At 44.7% G+C, this 26,966-nt stretch overlaps 1 protein-coding gene across 1 annotated transcript in view; it reads left to right on the top strand.

Annotated features, from left to right (window-relative positions):
- The window catches only part of LOC115329812 (enteropeptidase-like), a 54,908-nt gene that overhangs the window by 16,619 nt on the left and 11,323 nt on the right, over nt 1-26,966 (top strand). The window contains exons 2-4 of the mRNA XM_040212043.1: nt 10,088-10,313; nt 24,027-24,222; nt 24,296-24,431. Coding sequence (XP_040067977.1) covers nt 10,088-10,313; nt 24,027-24,222; nt 24,296-24,431 — 558 coding nt within the window. The remainder of the gene's footprint in view (nt 1-10,087; nt 10,314-24,026; nt 24,223-24,295; nt 24,432-26,966) is intronic.

Below are 26,966 nucleotides of genomic sequence, written 5' to 3'. Positions count from 1 at the left end.
TGTCACAGACTATGAAGTCCACTATTGGCGAACCCCTGCGCGCTTCCGGATTCGAACTTTTTTCCGTTTTGTTCCACGTCATTTTGCTTCCTGTACAGCTCGCCAGTACAAGGGTCGTTTGATAAGTTTGGTAAATTTGTACGATGAACTATTCAATAGATGACACCATGGCTGGCAAGTGTCATTCTTCAAACTAACCCAGGCTAGCTTCCAGACGGGAGCGAAGCGCTGTTCATGTTTTACAGACGGTTGAAGCGAACACTGTAGCGCTTGCCACAATGGAAAAAAAAACAAAAACCAACCCTGTGCAATGATCAAGCACGTTTGTTTTAAAAATGTTAACGTCCACGTATCAAAACCGAGTTGCATGAAGTTCATGGGGACCCTTATTCAACGTTGAAGGCTGTTTAGTTCTGGGTTCATTGGAGTAAACGTGGCAGAACGTTCCCTGAAGATGAAGCGCGCTCCGGACGCCGAGTTGAGGTCACCACGACGGATATTGTTGAATAAATTCCTAATATAATAATTGGAGGACAGTCGAGTGAATGTGCACAAGACTGCTGAGACCATAGACATCTCAAAATAACGTGTGCACAAAACCCTTTACAAAAAGCTGTGTGCGCGATGGGTACCAGCACCACCTCCTAGATCAGAAGGCCGTAGTGCTGATAATTTTTCTCCACATAAAAAGGCCGATCGTGGGCCGTGATTGGACGCGAGGGCTGCGTCAGCGTCTCGTGTCTAATCAGAGAGACGGACGCAGCGCTCGTATCCAATCACCGCCAGCGATCGGCCTTCTTCTGTGACGAAAAATTATCAGCACTACGGCCTTGTGATCTAGGAGGTGTTGGTACCAGACCGTTCATTCACCAAGACAACGCGCTCTCCTACGAATTGACTGTGACAATGGCAAAATTGGAAGACTTGGGCTTCGAGTTGATTCTTCATCCACCCCATTCTTCTGATATGGCGTCGTGTGTTTTATTCGTGTTCCCGAACTTCAGAAATCTGACTCTGTCGAAAAAAGTTCTCCTCGAATGAGAATGTCATTACTCCCGTCAGTTCATATTTTCTAGCCTTTAAGAAAACCTCTTTTTCTGAGAGAAAGAAAATTTAGAAACTCGCTGGGTCAAGTGGATAGTCCTCAATGGGGACTATGTTGAGAAACGACATCAACCTTTTGTTCTAACAAAGCGTTTAACCAGCTTTTTTACCAAACTCATCAAACGACCCTTGTACGCACGTTCATATAAAGGTATAACTCGGAACACAAAGCACGCTTTGCATTAGAGATAGACAAATAAGCGCATTACCAGAAGTCTACTGGGGCGCGAAACACCCTGGCGCCCTTGTGATATCAACTCACGCCGAGCGCGATGAATAGCCGTCGTTAAGTGGTACAGATAGAGACGGTACCAACGAATGGTTGGACCACACCGAGAAGGTCAGCAGGAGAAGCTCCGTCTCCACCTCGCGCTTGTCATTCTTCGTAAGTTGAAGCGTTACCCAACTTAGAGAGCTAGAGCCGGAGTTAGAGCTTCTAATGCTTACCATATATTGTAACAAACTGTATAATATGCAAGTTTTTGCAAGTCGTGTTTCCAGGTTCAGCAAAAACTCTGCAAGTAGCCTTGAAATTGTGGTAACCCACATGATTTTAAGCCCGTGTAGAAATTTGACTAAGTTGTCTGATAGTCACAGAAACATCTGTAAGCTCTGCAGTTGGTAATATTGTGCAAGGGAGAGAAAGAGAGATACTATATGGTGCAAATAAATAAATAATTATATGCTAGTTCGCCCATATATTTTATACCTTCAGCGAAGGCGAGGGACCCGCAACATTTCCTGTTTGAGTCCTGGTTTTCTGAGAGTCCCTAACCGAGTGTGCTAGCGCATGCTAGCTCGGGGCATATGGAGAGCAGAAAGATCAGGCTACAAAAACCCGGTGATCCTGGGTTCGTCCCCACCAATGAGGATGAGCATCGTACCGGCACGTGTTTGAGTTGCACAGGCTGAATTTCTCAGGTACAGCGTGAGCCTGTATCACCACCTCTCAAACGGCAGATTTAGCTCATGCGGAAACGCTCACGACGAATGTAGTTGCCTGGTTTAATCTTTTGGAAAGCTGCGAGGCCACATATTTGTTAAACAGGACTCTTTTGAAGTATGTAGTTAAAAGAAACGCAATTGGCGACAGCGGGCGATGATCTATGATTAAAAAATTCTACAGGGTCTCCTGTTTTCCATCCACCTTGATATGGTGGTCTGTCTTGTGTGCACTACTAGATTGTATTTTGAAGTTTATATTTTACTTATTATTTTCCTTTTGCTTCAGCACTCTGCTTTCTCGACATTAAACAAGCTCGAACGCTCCCGGAATATATAAATAGGCATACAGAGGTACGTGATAGGCGAAGAATTAATCTTGTCAGACGATTTGTGTGGCTTCCTCAGTGAGGTGCAGCTGCCCAAAAAACTCGTTCGAGTGCCGACATTTGTTGCGGGAGACCAGATTGAAAACTTTATAGAAAAATAAATATAGGTAATATCAAAATGCTCTCCCGGAATATACAGATAGGCATACAGAGGTACGTGATAGGCGAAGAATTAATCTTGTCAGACGATTTGTGTGGCTTCCTCAGTGAGGCGCAACTGCCCAAAAAACTCGTTCGAGTGCCGACATTTGTTGCGGGAGACCAGATTGAAAACTTTATAGAAAAATAAATATAGGTAATATCAAAATGCTCTCCCGGAATATACAGATAGGCATACAGAGGTACGTGATAGGCGAAGAATTAATCTTGTCAGACGATTTGTGTGGCTTCCTCAGTGAGGCGCAACTGCCCAAAAAACTCGTTCGGACTTAGCCGCCACAGCGAACAGTGCCGACGTTTGTTGCGAGAGACCAGATTGAAAATTTTATAGAAAGATAAATATAGGTAATATCACAATGCTCTCCCGGAATATACAAATAGGCATACAGAGGTACGTGATAGGCGAAAAATTAATCTTGTCAGACGATTTGTGTGGCTTCCTCAACGAGGCGCAACTGCCCAAAAAACTCGTTCGGACTTAGCCGCCACAGCGAACAGTGCCGACGTTTGTTGCGAGAGACCAGATTGAAAATTTTATAGAAAGATAAATATAGGTAATATCAAAATGCTCTCCCGGAATATACAAATAGGCATACAGAGGTACGTGATAGGGGAAAAATTAATCTTGTCAGACGATTTGTGTGGCTTCCTGAGAGAGGGGCAACTGCCCAAAAAACTCGTTCGGACTTAGCCGCCACAGCGAACAGTGCCGACGTTTGTTGCGAGAGACCAGATTGAAAATTTTATAGAAAGATAAATATAGGTAATATCAAAATTCTCTCCCGGAATATACAAATAGGCATACAGAGGTACGTGATAGGGGAAAAATTAATCTTGTCAGACGATTTGTGTGGCTTCCTGAGAGAGGCGCAACTGCCCAAAAAACTCGTTCGGACTTAGCCGCCACAGCGAACAGTGCCGACGTTTGTTGCGAGAGACCAGGTTGAACAATTTATAGAAAAATAATTATAGGTAATATCAAAAGGCTCTCCCGGAATATACAAATAGGCATACAGAGGTACGTGATAGGCGAAGAATTAATCTTGTCAGACAATTTGTGTGGCTTCCTGAGCGAGGGGCAACTGCCCAAAAAAAAGCTCGTTCGGACTTAGTCGCTGCAGCGAAGAGAGCCGACTTATTGTACAAGGGACGCGATTAAAAAGGTCACAGAAAAATAATTCTAATAATTATCAAAATTGTCTCCTGGAATGTGATGCTATACATACCGAGCTGTGCATGAAAATGCACAGCTCGGTATGTAAGCAATGCTTCTACACGTATTAAAGTTGAGGACGACGTATGGGACTACCTCTAGGACGACGTCGAGAGTAACATCTAGGACGACGTCTAGGACGACCTCAAGGACGTCATCTAGGAGGACGCGGAGGACGACCTCAACGACGACGTCTAGGATGATGTCGAGAACGATGCCTAGATGACGACGTCTAGGATGACGTCGAGAACGACGCCTAGATGACGACGTCTAGGATGACGTCAAGAACGACGCCTAGAGGACGACGTCTAGGACGACCTCAAGGACGTCATCTAGAAGGATGCGGAGGACGACCTCAAGGACGACGTCTAGGATGACGTCGAGAACGACGCCTAGATGACGACGTCTAGGACGACGTCGAGAACGACGCCTAGAGGACGACGTCTAGGACGACCTCAAGGACGACCTCAAGGGCAACTTCAAGGACGATGCCTTGAGGACGACGTCCAGGACGACCTCAAAGTACCGGTAGACGACGTTAGACCTCAAAGCATAATGTTAGACCTAACGTCATGCCGGCGCATACCCGCGTCCCACCCTCACGTCAAACATCTGCGTGTACCGGTTGACGACGTTAGACCTCAAAGCGTGACGTTGTACCTAACGTTAGGCCTGACGTCGGCCCAGCGCATACCCGCCCCACCCCCTCTGCCATACCACTGCGCCGCCAGCAGTTCGGCTGGCTCCTCGGCAAAGATGACCCCGTTGCTATGGAGCCACATGGCGCGTCGCACCCAATGGGAATTTAGGTGAAGTCTTTCGCCGGGTTCACTCCAAGGGATTGCCTTCGCATTAATACATATTTAATCTATTGAAATAGTAAATATTCGCGAAAAGTTTTGAACGGGAACTTCGTGCTGGCCGATCCATGTTTTCACGCTATTGCAAGCTCTCGATTATCACGGAAGTTTAGACCTCGATAACTCAAAATTGAACGTGAATTTCAAAATGCTCTCCTGGAATCGATTAAAGCTAAGATTAATAAAATAATGTTATTTCACCTCAAGTGTGTGTGGCGCTAAGATTTTCTTCCTGGGAAGTGAATGTCATGGTCTCTTTTTAATGGGGGTCTATGGGAACCAGTTCATTGATTCAGGAAGAAAATATAATGGTCGTGTGGCATTGAATTTCTTAAAATAGGCAGGCTATTAGGTCAATATTACAATCCTCCGAGTGCAAAAAAATCGGCGGGTTCTTTACTGAGTTACAAAAATATCAATTTTTTTGCCCATTGAGTTAAGCTGGGGCGCTGATGTGACTGCCAAGAGATGGCGCAAGTTGTAAGCAGCGGCGTGTCCCGGATTCCTGGGGTTGGTAACGCCGGACTCTTTTAACTTCGAAAGTTCGTTTTCCACCCGATTAACGCGTGTTATGAGGGCTCATTTTACTTCAGTCATGTAGGTGATGTTACTTCAGTCATGGTAGATCATAAATAGTGTAGGTTTTATATTAACAGGTGCAATACTATTTTTGCTCGTTTTTCTTCAGCATGATAGTTTGTAATTATTTTTTTCTTCTAATAAGAGCTTGTTTATAAAGAATTAAGTGCATCCGTGATATTTGTAAGCCACTAACAGTATTGCGTTTTTTGTTCCATCGTAAGTGTTTGTTGTAGGCAACATGTGTTCATTCTATTGAAAACAAATTTGTTTAATAAAAAGTTCTTACTATAATTTGTCATCACTTTGAACTCGTCCACATTAAAGCCTGTAACATAATGCATTTCAGTTTCGATAAGTGCAAACTGTTGTGTCCAGAAGTAGACACACGGAACGACGAGGAAGAAGCGAGCTCGAGCGACCGACGCGAGCCAGCGAGCCAGCCGAACGCTGCCGTCTGCCGATACCGGAATCACCCTGATTGTAAATAGTTGTTCTATATGTACTAAAGGTTTATTCGTAACGGCTGCGAGTACTCCATGGTCTTAGAAACACAACAAAGTGGCGACGAGGATGGGATCTACTTCACCCAGAGAAGTTATCGGAGTTTCAAGCTCAGAAAGAACCGAAAAGGAAGTTTGAAGAGGGAGACGGGGTTTTGGTGCGAGACTACCGAAAGGCAAAGAGAAGTTGGATTCCAGGCACGATTCTGAAGTGTCTTGGGAGAGCGCACTACAAGGTCAAGGTGCCCAACGGAGTTTGGAAACGACACGTCAACCAACTTCTTCGCCGACCAAGCCAAGTTGCAGGCACCGGGGAATCCGAGTCAGATACTCTGTTCAATCCCGAACCGGAGGAAAGTACATCAGCGGAACGTGGGAAACCAGATTTAAAAGCAACTGTCCCTTCTCCGGGTGCCCGAACAACGTCTGAAAGCGCGGATCGCCGATACCCCTCGAGAGCACGCAAGCCGGTGTCTCGGTACGGACTGTGATTAGTCTGAGGGAGTGTTGTGTCCAGAAGTAGACACACGGAACGACGAGGAAGAAGCGAGCTCGAGCGACCGACGCGAGCCAGCGAGCCAGCCGAACGCTGCCGTCTGCCGATACCGGAATCACCCTGATTGTAAATAGTTGTTCTATATGTACTAAAGGTTTATTCGTAACGGCTGCGAGTACTCCATGGTCTTAGAAACACAACACAAACCACTGCAATTGTTAAATCTATAATTTTCTACTTTTCTTATCTGGAATTGGTCAGGAATAAATTGGTGAAATGCTTTAAAAGTTCTATTAAGTGTACCCCCGATTATATTTGAAAGCCTGCTTCCAAGTTTAATCCGGGGTACAATTTCTAGTACTAAAGGCCTGCATAAAAGCATACTAAAATTCTGCTCAGACGTGTACTAGAAGAAGTATCCTAAAAGGATGGCGAAATGTTACTTCTGAAGTGCGTAAGAAGTGTACTATAATGCCTCTTACAGGCATGCTTAGAAGTATCCTAAAAGGATAGCGAAATGTTACTTTTGAAGTGCGTAAGAAGTATACTAAAATGCCTCTTAAAGGTATCCTTAGAAGTATACTAAAAGTATGGGGAAATGCTACTTTTGAAGTGCGTCAGAAGTATACTAAAAACCGGCCAATTTAGAGCATCAAGCATACTTCTGGAAGTGCGTCAGAAGTATACTAAAAACCGGCCAATTTAGAGCATCAAGCATACTTCTGGAAGTGCAAATAAAGTATACTCTAAGAGCCCCGTTTTTTCGCTAAGGGTATATTTGTAGCATTTCTTTCCCATAACTAGCTTATCGAAACGCAGCTTGAAAGATAGGCCTTGAGGCTTTGCAAATTGGAGTAGTTTTCTTCGAGCAAGACGCACGGATGGTATAAAGTCTTCGCTAACAGCAAGGTGTGTTCCCTTGAATTTGTGCGCGTTAGAAAGCACCATCTCCTTATCTTTGTAGGAGAACAATTTTACTATGATTGGTCGATGTTTTTGCTGATTAAACCTTCCTAACGGTGCGCTCTTTCAATGGATGCAAGTTCCAACCCTAATCTTTCGAGACACACATCAATAACAGCCTTTTCAGATTGCGCCCATGTTTCTTTGTCCGTACCAGGAATACCAAAAAAGATAAGATTTCACCTACGGGCTCTGCTCTCTGCGCCATCGCAGCGCGCCCTGAGCTGAGATATCTCGTTAACGGCGGATGTTAGTTGCGGATCGGAAGTCGTGCTTATTGTAAAGCCGGACTCTTTTAACTTCGAAAGTTCGTTTTCCACCCGATTAACGCGTGTTATGAGGGCATTCACAGATTCCTCGGTCGTACTCTGCTTTAAATTTAAATCTCGAACTTCCTGGAGGATATTGTTCTGACCTGCCTGTAGCGTCGGAACGATTTCAAGCACTTTATTAAATTGTTCTTCTTGGGGTTTGGTCGTGGGCCCGGGGTTAGATTCAATGTCCCCGCCAAGGAGCAAAAGCAGACTGTAACTAACACTTTCAACATACGTAGAAACAGAAAAACTGAAAATGCTGAGACATTCTATGTACAACGAAAAACAAGCCTTGGGGCCAGGCAGCAAAAATAAGCACAAATTGTTGCTTTTGACAGGTATTTGAAATCACTAAATTGTAACGATATCACATAAAACTTAGGCGTCTTGGTTGGGCAGTTGCTGCCTGGCCCACTGGTGAAATCGAAAGACGCAGCCGCTTTTTTTTTCAAGTGGCGCTGAATCCATGGTGGTGGTTGAAGGCGAAAGACTGATTTCAATCAGCGTCGTCGGGAGCATGTGATTTAGTCCGTTCCACGTGGAGCACTGAAGCGATGACGAGCTTGTAATCTCGAAAACAAATGTAGACGTCGCCGATGTGACGTTGCCGCCGATGATCGTGTTGCCGTTCACTGCCATAGAGGGCCACGTTGGTGCCAGGAACATTATCAGGAGCTGTAACGATATCACAAAAAACTTAGGCATCTTGGTTGGGCAGTTGCTGCCTGGCCCAATTATTCTACGACCTCTTCGCCCACATTCTCCAATTCTGTTTTATAATCTAGATCCGTGAGAAATGAACTAAACTTATAGCAACTAGGTTTCCCAGGGGAAGTTGTTTGTGCTGGTGGTGAATGGCCCTTAGAGGGATCACCGCAGAATTACATTTTTACTGAGAAAGACCTAAGCGAGCGCACTATATTTTCAATAATATTAAATGAAAAAAACTTAATGACTTGCTTTTCACCTAGTCAAATATTTGTGAAAACAGCTAGTTTGCCTCTCAAAATTTGTTTGTGTTCTATTCAAGACCATGCATATTGAAAGTATTTTCAGTGTTGCTCAAAAGGCGTTGCGAGTTTGTTTCCTGTTCAACTGCGTTTTGTGACGGTCGAGTTTCACTGGAGCAACAAACAGAAACAAACAGGGACAGGCCTCAATCCAGAGTCTTTCGCGATTTGACAGGCTTCGTAGAATAAAGGTGACTATGCTCGAACACGAGCACCATGAGCACGATGGTGTCTTTGGCAGGCTTGCAATCACACGTGCTTACTTTACGAGCACCGAACGACTAAACGTCTGCCAAAAGTACCATCGTGAGCATGCTACCTGTGTTTGAGGCCTGTCGCTCTCTTTTGTTTCTGTTTGTTGCTCTAGTGGGACTCGGACATAAGTGACTCAAACAACGCTCTTACGTTCATTTGAACACAATCACAGCTCTGAAAGCGTGCTCATTTGTACCACATTTATTTATTGTGGCCTTTGTTATGGGGGCTCCTGAAAGCAGAAGGCTGAAATTTAAAAAAAAAAAATGCTGAGAGTGCCTAGATGGGCACGTATTACAAAGAAATGTTTCTACGAAGAAAATGGCGTACTTAGAAAGGTCTGAGGAATAGAATATACATTTGAGAACACAGTGTGAACAACCTCCTTTTGTTCACATTTACACTTCGTTAAAGGGCCTTTCAAAAGAAAATAAAAGTTTAATAGTTTGGTTGGGGCACGCGTGTCGACAAATAAATTGTATCAAAAAAAGATATTTCAGAGCCATATTCACGGCGTGAGATTTATTTGAAATTCGGCGCCCGAAGTCCATGACGTCACGGGTAATTCCGGAATGACCATTTCGGTCATGAAGGCGAACCCGATCCACCTCTCCTCCACGCGCCCGAAATTGAGAAAAAAAAATGGAAAGGAGGTGACCGCCGACACAACCGCGCCCAGCGCCGTCAATATTGCTCTAAAATGTTTTCTTATTTTTTTTTTCTTTTCTTTTTTTTTCGCGCAAAATATTTTTTGACACGCGTGTCCCATCCAAACTGTTATTTTTTTTTTCAGGGCCCTTTTAAAATAATCTGCTATGAGATTTTCATCAATGGTGACACCGCAACCGAAATGTTTCCAGCCTGTGATATGTTCTTCGTTTATTTCAGAAAACTATAAGTTGCTCAAACATTTTCCTCAAGAAAATAATCTCATTTATGGTTTATTGCCATTTTCTTTGTTTATCTGTTGTATCTCTGCAAACCTCCACCAAGATCCGTAAATTTTATAATATAAATAAATGTTACAGGAAGGATTTAATCAAAATGCGACTATAGTTCTCAAGAAAGCGATGTCAACCTTCACGGCGAGTCTCGTGATATTGTTCGAAACTATTTTTGTTTAGTTGACGTGGAATCATTTGATTATTCCTGCAAAGTTTAATTTCTATGAAAGCAGTGTAAGTGAACTGATCCACACCATTCCAACAGACTTTCCCAAACTATTTTTAGGTTGTTATTAATAATAATTAGAACCTCCTAGATCATATAAACACGGTTATCTCCTACTTGCCATTTACAGCAGGGGTATGCTCAAGATACACAAACGAAGAGAAAGATGATTTAAAGAAGATATGTGGACGACGGGGAGTCCAGGATACCGTTTCTGAGCGGATTAGTAATGGTACCGAGGCGGCTCCGGGCTCCTGGCCATGGATGGTGGGGCTGTATACTGCAGAAGACCGGTTCTTTTGCGGTGGCGTTTTAATAAGCCGCCAGTTTGTTTTAACTGCTGCTCATTGCTACAGGTATGTATACATTTACTCCCCTTTCTTTTTCTCCAAAACAAGGATTAAGTTTCGAGAGCCCCCGTTGAGCTCCGGGATTTCAGATTGGTTTACGTGTGTATATAAAATTCGAACTGTTCATGAAGTATACTATCTCAATAACCGTTAGCAAGAACATAATTGCGCAGGTTCTCGGGTACTACCAGACGCCCTACTGGCCCAACTACAACTGCAGACCGTCCGAATCACTATACTGCAGCCTTGCCATACCGAATGCTCTGACAGCGCCGGATGCCAAGAGTTTCCCTGTTCTCGGTAACTGCGATTATGACCGTACAAAGACGAGGCAGACAAGTTTTGGGCTTCGATTACGTAATCCTTTACGGAACACTTCTCAATTTTAATGTCTGTCAAAACTAAAAAATAACCAGTTTTCGTAACTGCACCCTTAAGCCAATATATAATTGGATAAGCGGTCGCTCTCTTTTTTTAACATTGAATTGGTAAAAATTATGCAAAGTATTAATGTCTCGTTTTCGTTTTTGTGATGTTTTCCGTAATAAATATTTCCGTGTATAAGTCGCAACTTTATAAAAAAAGCACGCCCTTTAAGCGGCCGTTTTCAGAGAAGAGATGAAACAAATCGCATCCCCTCCACCCCCCTCCCCCCACAGACACAGTATTTTCCTAAAAAAATTGTTACATATGTAAGTCGCACTTTAATTTGTGTACCCTAACACGCGGCCCCGGGGTCACGTCTTAGGTATTGGCAGGGCGCATGCGCAGAGCTCTACTTTACGCGAATCTGGTTTCTGCGGAACACCTCCTTCTGGAACTGCGCCTGTGCCCACACTTGCTGGGGGCATGTTTGCAAGGAGCTCGTCGGCCTATAGGGTAACGCCACGCCAGACGATCCAGGCCTAAATTTGAACCTCACGGATCGGCTTAAAATAAGAAAATACAACTGTATGTGCTATTGGTAGGATTCCGTATTTTCGGAGTTTATTTTTCCTGAAATTCGGAGGGTGTAGAAGGTTAAGCGTGTTGGTTATTAATTTACGATAAGGAAAGAGGAACATTTAAGACAAACAGACAAGAGCCTGCCTTGTCTGTTTGTCTTAAATTTTACTCTTTCCTTATCATAAATCGGAGGGTGTTTTTCGCCGTTTGTGTTTAGGCGAAAATTAGGAGTTTATCGAAATTTATTTTTGTTTTATTTCCGTTTATCTAAAACTCGGAATTTAATTTCGCTCTGATTCCCACTAAAAATAAAGAAATACCTAAGCAATATTTGGGTGTAAATGTATGCAAGATAAAAAATGAAAAATAGATAAAACACTATAGTATGCTATAATATCTAAGAGTTAAAAACAGCGCGAAAAGACGTGGACTAGACGAAGAATTAAAACGGACGCCACGCTGACTTATTTTATTACTGAGTTTATTTATGGCAAAATTGCAATATCTATTTGCATTTTCACAAACAAAAGAGAAGAAACTAAAGGAAGAATTCTGCCCACCAGATACGTCACCAACAGAAAATAAAAACTAAATAGGCCCCATTTCACAGCCTTACACAGCACGTGTTAAAGAAAAAAAAAAACATGAAACTTAGAGATCTAGAAAATTCATCTCTGCCAGATAGGGCCACAGATGGACTGCTTACATATGCAGCGTTCAACCTCGCTTAATCAACAGCCTCCAGATTTTCATGAGCAAGCTGGTCCCTGTGACGCTTCCTCACACCGTTCGCAGTCGGGTAGGGAACTACAGTCGCGGCAATGAATGCCCACATGACCAGACACGATTGTGGCGACACTGTAAGCGTGCTCTCTTAACCTGTCATTTATACAACGGCTCGTCTGACCAACGCAACGCTTGCCATACTTTAGAGGAAGAAAATAAACCATTCCCTCAGAACAGGCGACGAAGCGATTCCGATGCCTCACGTTGCAAGCCGTGGCCTCTTTGGAAAAGGGGTTAACAGTTCCGCACAACCTGGACAACTTGTCCGGAGCAGAGAATAAAACGTCGGCGTCACACCTGTCCGCAATGCGTTTTAAGTTGTGGGCCAAAGCATGAATATAGCGAATGAGAACGAACTTTCTTTTTTCCCTTTCATCTGTTGACCTCTTCTGCTCTTGTCTCAGGCCTGCCATTTAAATCTTTGAGCAGAGACTCATCAACCACTGTTAACACGTGGGAGGGAAATCCAGCATCTGCGAGGTGTTCAGTCTTCCCGTGCTGGAAAGCCGCAACAGTGGCTTTCCAGCACGCGGTCCGTAGCCCTCACAAACATGGCCTGGACTAATTGTTAAAATAAAGTCCCAGAATCGAATACATCCTGCCTCAGGCACCGCATGAGTCAAAACAAGTTGCGAAAGGCAATCACTAAAAATGCCTGAAAGATGATCGAGTCATTGCCCAACAAAATGGTAAGGCATCGGCATCTAACAAATCCAGAAAATCGTCCACATACCGGAAGACATTTGCAACCTAATATATTCTCAACTGAATTTTGTGCACGTGCCATCGCTCTTACTACTTCGTCCAACGACTAGAGTTGCACACAAGTGTTGCTTTGATAAGTGTCGATACCTTAAAGGCAATAAACTCCTGGAGGTTGTTGCTGAGAAGCTCGTATTCATCCCACCCTATTCCATCAACCTACCCCGTGGCCGACCGAGGTGCAGTGGTGAAGTATGTAATGGAGAAGTTTCAACTGCCCTTTTCGGCCCATTTTGGGCAATTTCTATAGTGCACAGCTTTCAGTGTTACAAAAGTGCCCACCCCTCCTTGATCTAAAACAAAGATATGATGCCCCGAACTAAAAACCAAAACAGTTGCCTTTGACGCGACCTCAAAGTACAATGACATGTTGTCATGAATGACCCGAGATTAGAAAGTTGACTGTGGTGGCCTTACCCAGAACCATTGACCTTGTGTGCTCACCAAACTTAATTGTAAAATACTTTTCTTATTTCCGGTGAGGACATTGGCATATTGAGATTTGGTGTTTACCGTAAAAAATCCTTATTGACCTAAAATTTACCGGAGGGGGTTTTTCGTAATTTTTCGTATTTATACTAAACTCAAAACCCTAGATCATATTGGCGATGTAGACATACCTTTTCCAACATATCTTGCCACATTTCATTTAATGACACCTTTAATTTTATGAAAAACAGGCTGAAACGGAGTAAACTTTCTACTTGTTTACAGAAAGCATTGAAACGAGAGTACAAAATAAATACCGCTTTAATAGGTCTATATATTCTACTAAATTATCCAGCGTGTTTTGTCACGCATTTCCAAGTGTTTTTAAGTAAGCAAATCAGTTAAAAATGGCCCAAAATGTTTATGTTCACCTGTTATAGTAAACAACACGCCAATATATCAAACAAAACTTGTGTGTTAGTAGTAAGGGAAGCAAAGGGTATTTAAAAAAAAGAAAAAAAAAACGTGTTGTCACACATGACTTCTAACTGTTGTTTCTGAATAAATGCAAAATAGTGAACATATAGCAAAAACTCAGTTTATAAAAACTAGAAATCATAAGGTAGGTCTGAAGATTTATGCTCAAGGGTGACAGACGCCCTATACATGCGCTAGATGACAGCATCCATTGCTGACCTTTCCTTGTCTTAACGAGATACCGAGACACCGAAACCGTCGTTGACAAGCCTCCACAATGGCGAAAGCTGGGGAGAAGAAGGGAGCCTTCATGGGGGCTTTACTGGGGTGATGCCACCTTTTCTAATACCACTCGCTGACAAACCAGCAGCCATTTTGTTCCTCGGAGATAATCCGTGAGCTTACAACCCTCCCGGAGACAAGCACCTTATCTCACAAGTTCGGAGCAGCGTTGTGGAACCCACGCAGGGAGGATTAGCATTTCCTCCCTCGGATGGGAGGGCCGATGGACACAAACGCCACTTTCTGGCGCACGAAAAAACAATGAGGAACAAAATGGCGGTGGACGAGGGTGTGGGAAAGGGAAACAGGCAGTTGGCATCACCCTATGCGAAGCGCACATGAAGGCACCTTAGGGAGAAGGACACAGTAGAATATAAAATGACAATAACCTCACCTGCTATGACAATGATGCAGTGAAGTAAACGGAGTAAGGGGAAAGAAAAAGTGAAAGACGTTTACAAATTTCTGTATTGCGCAATTAAAGCGTAGCTCTTGAGGAGGAGGAGGGGAGGGTGCACCCCTCCTTTTCGTCCACGCCCTCTTTTTCCCCTACCCTCCTCCTCCTTCATAACTCCCCCTTCCGTCCTCCTCTGCTGCTCCTCCTCCCCTTCATTTCTGCTTTCCTCCTTTTCTCATCTCCTCTCCTCTCCTCCTCCTCCTCTCCTCTTCCCTCCTTCACCGCCTTACCCTCCCCTCCTCCCTCTGCGTCCCCTCCTTTTTTTATCCTCCGTACCTTCCCCTCCCCCCACAGTTCCTCGCTAAATTTATTTGAGGTAGACGCCACGTGACATCAACACGTGGGGAATTGACGGCACATGACTTCGTGTCACGTCACCGACGAACAAATTCAGTTTCGCCGCTATATTTGGCGGAAAGTTGACACCACATGACCTCAACACCAGTTCAATTTCCCGCTAAACTTAGTGCGACAGTTAGGCCGACGGCAACGACGACGCCGACAGCGACGACATTATACGCGGAAACGGGCGCCTATGAGCTGCGTTCTTGAATTGAAGGTAGGTTATTACGGCGCCCATGAACAGCTGCTGCAAAGCGTCTATAAATAGCCAAGAATTCACGCAACAAACGAAAAAATGTAGAAAAAAACAGGCTGACCCGGTCTAAGAGCCACAAACGGAACCACGAAATTTCCAAGAGCCGCGGTTAGGGGGGGGGGGGGGGGGGATTTTCGTTTAGAGGAATAAACAATACTAGAGCTACTTTCAATCTATCCGAGCCAAAAGCAGTCCAATTGTACTTAATGTAGCAATAGAGCAAGATTACCAAACCGCAACCTGTCTTTCGATTTCAATTTCGATTCATTTTCGAATTAAATTTTGAATCATTTCGTTTTTGGGGAAGCGCTCGTGTGAGCGGGAAGGGGGGGGGGAGGTAGGGGAGGGAGCCGCGAGCCGCACTTTAACATGCGAAGAGCCGCATGCGGCTCGCGAGCCGCAGCTTGGCCACCCCTGGTCTATTGCCAGAATTGAAAATCTTGAGAATCGTCAGTTTTCACAACGTAAACAAAATAATGATTCGTCTAAAAGTTCGTTTGAGCCTAGTGTAGCTTGAAACTTTGAGAACAAACGAGGAAAGCTTGAATGAAATTATATATATATTTATATATTTATAGGTCAGAGATACGTACTTGCGGAGTTGCTATGCTAGGAGTTTATTGCATGTATTTCGACAGTTTCGTCGAGAGGCTCGGCTTCGTCAGGAGATGGCATACATGTGAGGGCATCAGACTGTGCAAAGCAGTGAGTGACCAATGGGGCGAGGAGGACGTGACGTCACGAAAAATAAAACTAAAAAGACATATGGAAAAAAAAAACAATTAAAAGAAAATCAAACGCCTGAAAAAGAAAAAAAAAGGCTTTTCTTTTTTTCTTTTTTTTTTTTTTCCTTTTGAGCGCGTTCCCAAGTTAGGGCGGCGTGTTTCAAAGCTAGAGAGGCATATATGAGATCTCCGACACTGCGGTGGGTACAATAGGTCATAAACGGACGGCACAGGCTCTGTAACGACATTTTCGGTACTAATTGTCCGTAAGGCTAAGCCGATGTGGGCGTCCGTCTCCGCGACGGTCACCCCGCGTCCCCTCGGGTGCCGCACGCCGCGGAAGAGAGGGGAGAGGGAGCAAGGAGCAGATCGCGGGGCAGGGGGGGCGCAGGGGAAGCCGTCGTCGCACCGGACAGAGAATTAAAAATACAACTTTAAAAGATAAAACATTAAAGTAAAACTTAAAATAAATACAAATAAATACGCATGCCTAGGGTCAAGACCGAGTAACATTGCGTGCAGCAGGACAGCAATGCGCGGAAGGCGCAGATTTGCTTCACCTTTCAATGAAAAGAAAAGAAAATTGAATATTAGCGGATCTCGCATATGAATGGGTAGACAACCGAAAAAGGACGCAATGTGCACAGAAGCGCGTGTGGAAGGCTCACTGTTTCGTACACACACACACACACACACACACACACTCACACACACAAAATAATGGTTCAGTTCCACCAGCAAATACAGTGCCACTTGGTCAGGGTGAGAATGGTGCTCCCTGTTAATTCTTAGACAACGTTTTAATCGCTGCAAGTGTTCCTGGATTTTCATTTATTTCTTTATCGATTATGTTGAACGGTCAATTAGTAATTCAATCGCCTCAATCGTGGGAACGGTCAATTAGTAATTCAATCGCCTCAAAGTAAAAAAAATAATAAGATTGAATAATTTCAGGTGGAGCGGGATTAAACCACGACCCGTCGGTTGTTAGCCACACACAAAACACACTATGCGCTTTCATCTTTTTTTTTTTTTTTTACTTTTTGTGAAAGGAGTTTGTTATTGGCACATACCAGTCACATGGCCAAGTCATTGGTTGCACGCACTACTTAGGCATGCGCACAAATAAAAGAAACAACGAAATCTTTCGAGCATACAAAGAGAAAAACATCAAAACACTTTGACCCACCCGTATTCTAAGATATCTTGTGCAAGAAAGCTTTTTGTTGCGGGACACGACGATTTTTTTAATTGCTGCTTTATGTTGATCCAGACGTTGTTGACATCATATGGTGCTGTGCTAACTGCGCACAGTGTTCACTCTGCCCTCTCCCGAAACAGCTGCCACGCGGTTTTCCGCACACGCGCTGCCTTCATATGCATTGTCCGGGCACAGCGCCGAGGAGAGCCATCGCAAACAACGACTCAAACTCTGCTCTCAGTTCCTCAGCAAAGTAGAAAAAGTTTAGAGATTCCCAGCTTGGCTCAACGTTACATTAGAAAATATTCGAAAATCAGCCCAGAAACAGAAGGCACCATTACAGTCCAGAAATAAACCAGGAAGAGTCTCTTGGTCACCACAGAAACTGTAGTTCGTTCCGATCGGAAGGTAAAAGCCCTCGGTTTCCAACCAAGTGTTTACTGGCGGGGTTTCTGCGGGAAAAATGATAAAGAAGTTTTGGGATTTCGGGGGACAGGGAGGCTGCACAATCGCATAAGGACTTCTTTTCATCCGGATGATAGGGAACCGTTTCTGTAGAAAAATAGCTGGATATATGCTGCTGACTGTGTCCCTAGAGTTTTTCCTCTTTCCCTTGCTGGAGATAGTCCCACGAGTACCTTCACTCGAAGCATTCGATCGCTTTGACAATTTCCTTATATAATCGTAGGCACTTAGCTGTTTTCGGTTTCTCCGATATGTCAAACACCCACTTTCTACGGTGCGCGCCCCGAAGGCTTTGGAATCGCCACCACGTAATTTCATTATTCCTTTTCCTATTCCATTTTTCGTTCCTTTAGTTCCCTGAACAAAAGAAAAAAACTGGAGTTATTTTTACTGTGATGGTAACATGCCACAATCAAATACGTCCATTGCCCTCAAAAGCTTCTTCTCTTCAAAAAATATAACGGAAACATTATCCAGTAACGTTTGGAGTTACAGGTGTTTAGTTCGCAGTTGAAGCCCTCTGATTCCTTCATCGCAAATACCAGTGGGTACAACGTTCATTCCTTGCTGACTGACAATCGTGCACACAATTTGTTCGCTTTTTTTTTTACAAATATTTCGGCAGATATGTTATTGTAGAAAAAGCATACCCAATCGAAAAGAATGTTGCCTACGTTGATGAGTTTTAGGATCTCGTTCAAAATTCATGGTCCACTCTATCCAAAGCATGGAACAAGTCAACTTAAAGGACCGCCAGAGGCGTGTTGAACGCTTTGCTGATCTGCCTCCAATGTTGTTTGGGAAAGGTTTTTTCAATATAAAATACATTTTAATAAAGGGCTTCGAATTTTGTTTTGGATAACATGAAAGGCTTGAGCTCCTAAACCACGGACCAAGAGGAAGGCACATTTGAATAATAGGGACCTCAACATATGCGTGAAAATCAATACCGCAGTGGATAACGTTAACATATCATACTATTTTGCACATTTAATGTAGAATACATTTTTGACGACGCTGATAAGGCAAAAGTCTAAGACGCAAGAATGAGCGTCAAAGTCACACGCCTATTTCAGACGCAAATGCTAGAAGCAAAAGCGTTTAAAAAGAACTCAAAACTAGAGTAACTTGTTCGATGTAGGTGTATCGTTCAGCACTCTGTTCACAAGTCAGACCGACGCAGCCAGCTCCGATGATCAAAACGCCCTTGGTCATTTTATTGTCACTGCTTATACAGCCGTTTACACACAGATAAGAGAGGGGGTGGTGCTGGCGGCATGGGGGCGGCACTGCCAGCATGACAGGACAGGACAGGGCAGGGCAGGGCAGGGCAGGGCAGGGCAGGGCAGGGCAGGGCAGGGCAGGGCAGCATGAGTTTGCACGATACATCTCCCTTTGTTTAGGGAAGGAAGAAATCATAAAAACAAGAACACCCAGTTTTAACTAATTTGCTCAAAGTTTCTGTTGTACTCCAAACGTCTGGGAGCAACAGTTTCTCGCGTGGATCTTCTGGGCACTGGAGTCATATTAGATGTATCTGGCGACCTTGGATAAAGCTGTATTTCCGCTTCGGCGTCCCCCGAGTCGTCATCATCAACGCGGTCACCTGATTACTCGTTGCTGGTTTCTTCCGACGTAGCCAGGAGATGTTGACGATTCCGCCTCAGAATCTTTCCATTTTCTGTTGCCACTTGGTATGACCTGGGCGCGACAGCTCCCATCACCCTAGCCTTTCGAGACCAGACCTGGCCTCTGACTCTTACGACCTCTCCCTGTTGGAGAGGGTCAAGTCGTCGTCCTGCTGTTTCCGGCTGGCGATGCTTTTTGACGGGAGATCTCGGCTGTTGGCTGAAGTCCGGGAGCCGCGTACGCAGGCGCCTTCCCTGCAGCAGTTCTCCTGGAGCACGGCCATCTTCTAAGGGTGAGGAGCGGTAATTAAGTAAACCCAACCAAAAATCTTCGTGGGCATCCCTTGTTTTTTTTTAAGAGCCTCTTAATGATTTGCACGCCCTTTTCTGCGAGGCCATTAGAACGCGGAAACTCCGGGCTAGAAGTGATGTGCTTGAACTCGTACTGTTTGGCGGATGCCGCGAAGTCACGGGACAAGAATTGCGGCCCGTTGTCAGAGCAGACTTCTACTGGTATCCCATATCTTGCGAAAATGGCCCCCAGTTTGTCGATTACGTTTCTTGCAGACGTATCGGTCAGCTTTTCCACCTCTGGGAAATTTGAGTGCGAGTCAAATACGGCGAGATAGGTACTTCCCGCATATTGAAAGAGATCAATTCCTACCCTGTACCAAGGTTGATCTGGGGTTTTTCGCATCAGAAGAGGTTCACTCGGCTGCCTGTATGCATACTTTTTGCAAGTTCCGCATTTGCTTACGATAGCTTCCATGTCCGCATTTAAACCCGGCCAGAAAACCAAACGCCTTGCCCTAGCCTTGCATTTGTTGACACCGAAATGCCCTTCGTGAATGCGCCGCAGCGTTTCCGGACGTAGTTTCTTGGGAACAAGTACTTTACATCCTTTCAGAAAAATTCCTTCTACAACAGAAAGCTCAGAAGTGAACGGTTTCAGTTCCCCTTCGATTTTTTTGTTAAGAGATATGTTTTCCTCAACTGCTTGCAACTCAGGGTCGTTGTTTGTTTCCCGCGCAAAAAGCAGTTTTGTTTCATCACTCACTAGTGATGCCAGAATGCCGACCGCATGGACCTGCACGTCGGTGAAACCGGCCGTGTCCCCCGACGCAGCAGATGTCGCCCTTGAAAGCATGTCAGCCAGGACCAGGTGTTTACCTGGAATGAACTGTAGTACATAATCGTAGATCAGTAGCCGAAGAAAAAATCGCTGTAGTCTTGGTGGCATTGCACCGATGTCCTTTGTTGAAATGGCAATCAGTGGTTTGTGATCAGTTTCTATTAAAACCCGCCGTCCATAGACAAAGTGATGGAATTTTTCACAGCCGTACGTAATTCCCATGGCCTCTTTTTCAATCTGTGAATAGCACTTTTCTGCGTCGGTCATTACCCTTGAAGCGTACGCGACCGGGCGCCAGTCACTGCCATGACGCTGCAGCAGCCCGGATCCCAGACTATCTCGTGAGGCATCTGACGTTATTTTCGTTTCCTTGGCAGGATCGAAAATTGCCAGTAAGGGTTGGCTTCTAAGGGCTTCGCAGATTGTGTTCCATTCTTGCATGTGATTTTCCGTCCACTCGAACACAGTGTTTTTCCGAATTAGGTCTCGAAGAAGCTTTGTTCTCTCCGTCAAAGCGGGCAAATATTTCCCAAAATAGTTCACGACTCCAAGCATGCGTTGTACCGCGAGCTTATCGGCAGGTACTGGCATGTCACGTAAACAGCTTACTAATGTGGGAATGGGACGGATTCCATTTTCGCTAATGACATCGCCCAAGAAATCTATCTCTTGTACACCGAACTTGCACTTTTTCAAGTTGAATGTTAACCCGGCACGTTGTGCTTCGTACAGCGTGGCTTTAAGGCGCTCATCATGTTCTCGTTTAGACGATCCCCAGACCAAAATATCGTCCACGTAAACCCTTACACCTGGCAAAGTATCAAATATTTCGCTCCACGTTTTCTGGAAGACTTCCGATGCTGAGGAAATACCAAAGGGAAGACGAAGGAAACGGTAGCGACCGAACGGGGTGCCAAACGTGCATATCTTTGACGTCGCTTCGTCTAACGGAATCTGGTGAAATCCCGAGTTGGCGTCCAGTCTACTAAAGAACACAGCTCCAGAAAGTTCGGCCTCGATCTCCTCGCGTTGTGGCATTTGGTAGTGTTCACGCTTCAGGGATGCGTTAACATTTCTCGGGTCCATGCATATCCTGAGGCTGCCGTCACTTTTCTTTACCAGAACAAGAGGGCTTACCCAGTCTGTGGGCTCATCTACTTTCCGGATGATGCCCGATGCCTCCATTCGCCGTAGTTCGTCTCGTAGAGGCTCCCGTAGCGTCAAGGGCACCCGACGAGCAGGCTGGACCACTGGGATCGCGTCGTCACGTAGCACCATTCGGTACTCTCGTTTCACACACCCCGTGCCTTGAAACAGTGGGCGGAATTCCTCTAGAATGGGCGCAACGTTCTCTTCCGTTACAGCGTCCACCGCTCGTGATACTAGTCCCAGACACTCGCTCGCTTGCAGCCCAAGATTGGCCTGGCTTCGTTTGACGATGAAGAAGTCGATTTGCCAGTGACGCTTGTTGATGATCACCTCCTGCGTTACGACACCGATGTGTTTAATGACATTTCCGCTGTATGAGCGAAGAACGGCGTTGCTCGGCATTACGACGGGCTTTGTCCGGAATCTGTTGTACACAGAGAGAGGCAGTAGATTGGCTTGTGACCCCGTGTCTACTTTCAGCGAAACTTGTTGTTCGGACACTTGGGCCTTGACAATCCAATCCCGTTCTTTCTTGATGCCGCAAACGCTCACGTCCAAGATGTCGAAATCCTCGCCATCATGCTGCACCTCACCGACATCACGTTTCCTGCAACAGGCTGCGAAGTGGTTCCTTCCTTGACAGGCGCGGCAAATTTTTCCGAACGCGGGACATTTCCGCGGCTCATGTTTCCTGTTGCACTTGGGGCACTGATTGGTGGCTCTCGAACCCTCCGCATGGCGCCGGTAGCTTCTTGTGGTAGAGTCCACTGTTTGTTCGGGAGCGTGCCACGCTTCATTTTGTTTGTTGGCGACTTCTGCGGCCTTGCAAATTTGTTCTGCTTTTTGGAGCTTCAAATCTATCTCCCGCAGCATTTTTTCGCGCAGCTTCTTGTTGCTGGTGCCAAATACCACTTGGTCACGAATCATGGAATCTGACAATTCACCAAAGTTGCAATACCTTGCTTGTTTTCTCAGGTCACAGATGAACTGCTCCACCGGCTCCGCTTCGCCCTGCATTCTTGTACGGAAGACGTATCTTTCATACACCTCATTTTGCTGGTCAGAACAGTAGTCCTCGAACTTCTTCACCACAGCCTCGTAGTTAGTCTTGCCTTCTTCCTCGGCAAACGTGAAGTTGTTGTACACTTCCAGGGCGTCGTCACCGGCGATGAGCAGCAGCGTTGCGGTTTTGGCAGCGTCCGTCCTTGTTTTTTTCTGGCGCCGTGGCTTGAAGGTACAATTCAAACTTCTGCTTGAAGAGCGTCCAGTTTTTGGTAGCGTTTCCAGACAGGAGCAGAGGGTCGGGCGGCTTCGGCGGTTCCATGACCGCCTGTCTAGATTGTGGCTGCGTGAGCCACTCCTGACACCATGTATCGTTCAGCACTCTGTTCACAAGTCAGACCGACGCAGCCAGCTCCGATGATCAAAAAGCCCTTGGTCGTTTTATTGTCACTGCTTATATAGCCGTTTACACACAGATAAGAGAGGGGGCGGTGCTGACGGCATGGGGGCGGCACTGCCGGCATGACAGGACAGGACAGGGCAGGGCAGGGCAGGGCAGCATGAGTTTGCACGATACAGACCAGGCGAACATAATGTCCGGGGCTAAGGCGCACGGAAAGTTGAGTAATTAACTAAAATATGTCGAATAAATTTGTAATTAGTAAAAAGAAACATATAGTTTCAATGAGAAGCTTGCTGAGCGTAGTAAAAAACATCAAGTCACTAAATGTGAGCAAGATTTAGAGCACCTGAGAAACGCGGTTGTGCTCCAAGGTTACGGCTTGAGTAACAGGTGCAACACTATTGGTGACTCAAAGCACGTGCTTTCAGGCTTTCACGGAACAGCTTCCTGCTTTCTCCATCATGCGACCAACAATCCCGTTGCATAAACTTAAATTAGCGCGAGACCGTCTGGGCAGGCTCGAATGTGGAGCGCTAGGCGCCGTTTGTTCAGTTGGAGTCGCCAATAGTAGTGCGAAAACAAGTATATATATACCGGCAACGTCGCGCACCTAAATCACACCCGCGCTTTCCACGTACTTCAAATCCTTGTAAAATTTGATGAAGAAATGGTTCTCGATAACGGTCAGCAAGTTTATAGTTGAAACCACATGTTTCTTTTCACTAATTTTTAAGTTCGTCCACAAATTGTGTTTATTTTTTTTATTTTTTTACATATCGTGACGATTAGTCTGATATATTTGTCTCCCTGGTCGTGCGACTACCGCGTCAGTGTGGATTGAACTGTTTGCCTTAGGCCAAATTTCTGAATACTAAAATCAATAACAGTTTAAATATGTGATGTGACTGCGACGGTTATTAGCGACAATGATTGCCGTTTAGTTGGAAGTTGCTGTGTTAATCTCTATTGATTAATGATTCCTGCGAGAGTAACTGACTCCGAAAAATGCATTTTCTACGTGTGAGGAGTTTAGTTGTTATCAACGTAGTGCCACAGTTTTTTGCTCCGTCTTAGAACAAACGCTCGGTATATTACTATAGTACATATTTCTTCTATTCTGTAGTTATCAGGACTGACAGATATGTCGTCGTGAACTCACTAACCGTTGTTTTATACATCATTTGAAATGGTGGAGGCATTTTGTGTTTTGACATGACTTCAGCAATTCAACATCAAATTCATATTTTTGCCATTCTGCGATTCCCCTAATGCTTCAAGGGACAAGAACACCACAGGCTTTCCTTCAGTTCGCCTGGGAAGTACGAAAAAAACCAATTATACCGTACATTGTCAACGAAATAAAGGCAAAAATGACCATCTAGGAAGGGTCCATGACGATCTGGAAGATCAGGTCATTTGCATGGAAGTGGACTATGTCTGTGTACCCCATCAGGACAACTGTATATTTTTTATAGTATGTATTCTTCTTAAAAAAAAAAAAAAAAACTGAATTTGTATCTGTTATAACTAACCTTCTTATTTTACAGAAAGACCTTGCACTATTGAAATTAAAAGAACCGGTCAATTTTACAAGGTATATTCGCCCAATCTGCCTTCCTCAACACTGCGAAGAACCGCCTTCAGATGCCAGCATCTACGGTGCGGGCTGGGGCATGACTTATGGTAAATGGTATTCTCGCCTCATTTTGTTCACATATCAATTATCCTCAACAAATAAGAAAGAAAAACACATATTTATGAAAATATAAACCTCAAGCCTCTCAATACGACAGATTCCTGTAGCACGCGACAGAATCCTGTCATTGAGAGGCCGCGGATGCGTAAATGCTAAAAACAATGCCACCGAATGCGGGCCCTTCCATATGTTTTCTTAATCTATTTCTTTGGACCGGCCTGCAGGCACACGCTAGTTTTTGAAATATCTGGTACAAGAGCGATGTTTTTTACATGTTAGCGTTCATTGATCGGGGGTGTGGATAGATCCACTTTGAAAAACAGGAACTAGCAATAAAACAAAGCATGCATCCTTATGTACACGCTCACTATATTAGTTCTTTCATGGATGTACGTAATATAGTGAATATTTTATATTATGTATATTCCAAACCAATATTATGAAATGTCTCTATACTTACACTGTATTGAGACATGGCAGCATACTGGTACATGTGATAATAAAGGCTATGAACGCCATCGACTAACCTAACTCGTAACACAGACGTCGCCGACAAACTTTTGAAACTGATAATTGACCAAAATTTAACCCTTTTGTATGAAATTTACGTGCATGATCATATAGTCACTGCAACAATCAGTATTAGGAAAGTTAACATTCACGCAAATCTGATTCTCCGAGTACTGGGCGTTTAGCACAGCACAACTCGCAGTTTCAAGGGTGTTCGCCGCATGTTTGATACGTGACTAGATTATTTTTTTGGAGCTAAAGCAATCAAATGAATGCAGTTTGCCAAAACAACTTAGTTGTTTTGGCAATTATTGATGCACAATTAAGTCTGACAACGAGCGCCGTCTGCCAACTAGTCTTCAAATTCCAAATGAAGGGCAGCTCAACTTGCCACTGCCCGTCAAATTACATTGGCATCGTGCAGTTGTATTATTGTTGGCGCTTGTGGCCCATACTAACGTATATTTAAACAAAAATTTAAAAACTAAAAAGTTAAGCGTGAAAATCGATAGTGGATGTGTTGGTTGAACGGAACTTTGCCCTGCAAAAATTACGACAGCTGGAAGGAATGCCAGCCGAGGGGGTGTACGCATGCGCTGATTACTTTTAAAAAGGTCCACTGCTATCAATATTGTGTTTAGAACATCGTTCCGTAGCTTAAGTTTTCAATGATTGTATTGCTTCCGAAGAAGGTTTGAGCCGGACATCCGTAAAACATAAATTGTGTTAAAGCGGCAGCCTTACAGGCCCAATACATCTTGACGCCTCGTAACGTGTGATGCTGAAGTGCTCGTGGCTCAGGCGATGGTGGCTGAAGCTTCAGCTCTGGTCTGCTAAGCTCCGGTCATGCTAACTTCGGTCGCGTGTTTTCGGAAGCGCCGGTCGCCTAAGCTGACGTGACCTGATGTTCTCGACGTTATCCTACACTCTAAAAAAAGGGAGGAGAAATGGAGGAAAAAGCGACGTTCCTCCCTGTCGCCTGCAAAAGGGAGGAAATCGCACCCGTTCCTCCATTTCACCGATTTAGATGCAGCGCCACCTGATGGCGCTTGAAAAAGGGACGAAAATTCCTCCATGTCGCGGCGGCAGCGGCGGTTGAACCGCCGCTGTCGCCGCGAACATGTTCAATGGCGGTGACGGCAACCTGAGGGTTTGGTTACCGTTACCTATCCCACTACTGCCCATGCGGGATGCTAGGAAAGAAAAAGCGGAGCTGCGGGGGCTGGCGAAGATACACTAGATTAATAAAAAACAAAAAAACGAAAAAACAAAAAAAGCGAGGCGCGTAGCGCGGCGTGCGTGTCGCAAGAATCACGCGATTGGTTCGGTGTCGATGCGTTGTTGCTGTTGTCGGGTGTTCTACTTGTGTTTCGTGTATTCTGTGTGTTCAGTGTTGTATGTGTATTTACAATGTGGCGGTCAAGGGGGGGAGGGGGAAATTGGAAAACAAATTGACACTTCACCAACATATTTTTTTTTGTTGTTTTGAGCGCCATCTGGTGGAAGATATATGAATTACTCGAGGGGAGAAAGTTTCCTCCATTGGGCGAAAAAAGGTGGCAATTGTCCTCCCTTTTTAGGAGAGGAACTTTTTCTCCACGAGCCGAAATAGGTGGCAACTTTCCTCCCTTCCTAGGGGAGAAAATTTCCTCCCGTTTTGTAGGAGGAAATTTTCTCCCTTTGTAGAGCAATATATGATACACGCGAGTTCCTCCTTTAAGGGAGGAAGTACTACTCCCTTTTTTTCAGAGTGTAGAGGTTGTCCTTGAGGTCGCCCTTGAGGCAGACATCGAAGTTGTCTTAGATGTCGTTCTTAACGTCGTCCACTAGGACGTCGTCCTAAACGTCCTTTCTTGACGTGGTGCTGAGTGCATGTACGCCATATTGAAACATCGAATTAATTACCGCACAACATATTTTCTTATTTTTTTTCACTAATGTTCCTGGAAAGCTGCAGCATTTCATCGCGTTTGGTAGAATGAAAAAAGCTGCATCAATTTTGTCACACAGAA

Source organism: Ixodes scapularis, unplaced genomic scaffold, assembly GCF_016920785.2.
Source record: "Ixodes scapularis isolate PalLabHiFi unplaced genomic scaffold, ASM1692078v2 PGA_scaffold1__304_contigs__length_218370807, whole genome shotgun sequence".
Lineage (NCBI taxonomy): Eukaryota > Metazoa > Arthropoda > Arachnida > Ixodida > Ixodidae > Ixodes > Ixodes scapularis.
Note: the sequence above shows the minus strand (reverse complement) of the source record. Positions and strands in the feature narration are given on the sequence as shown.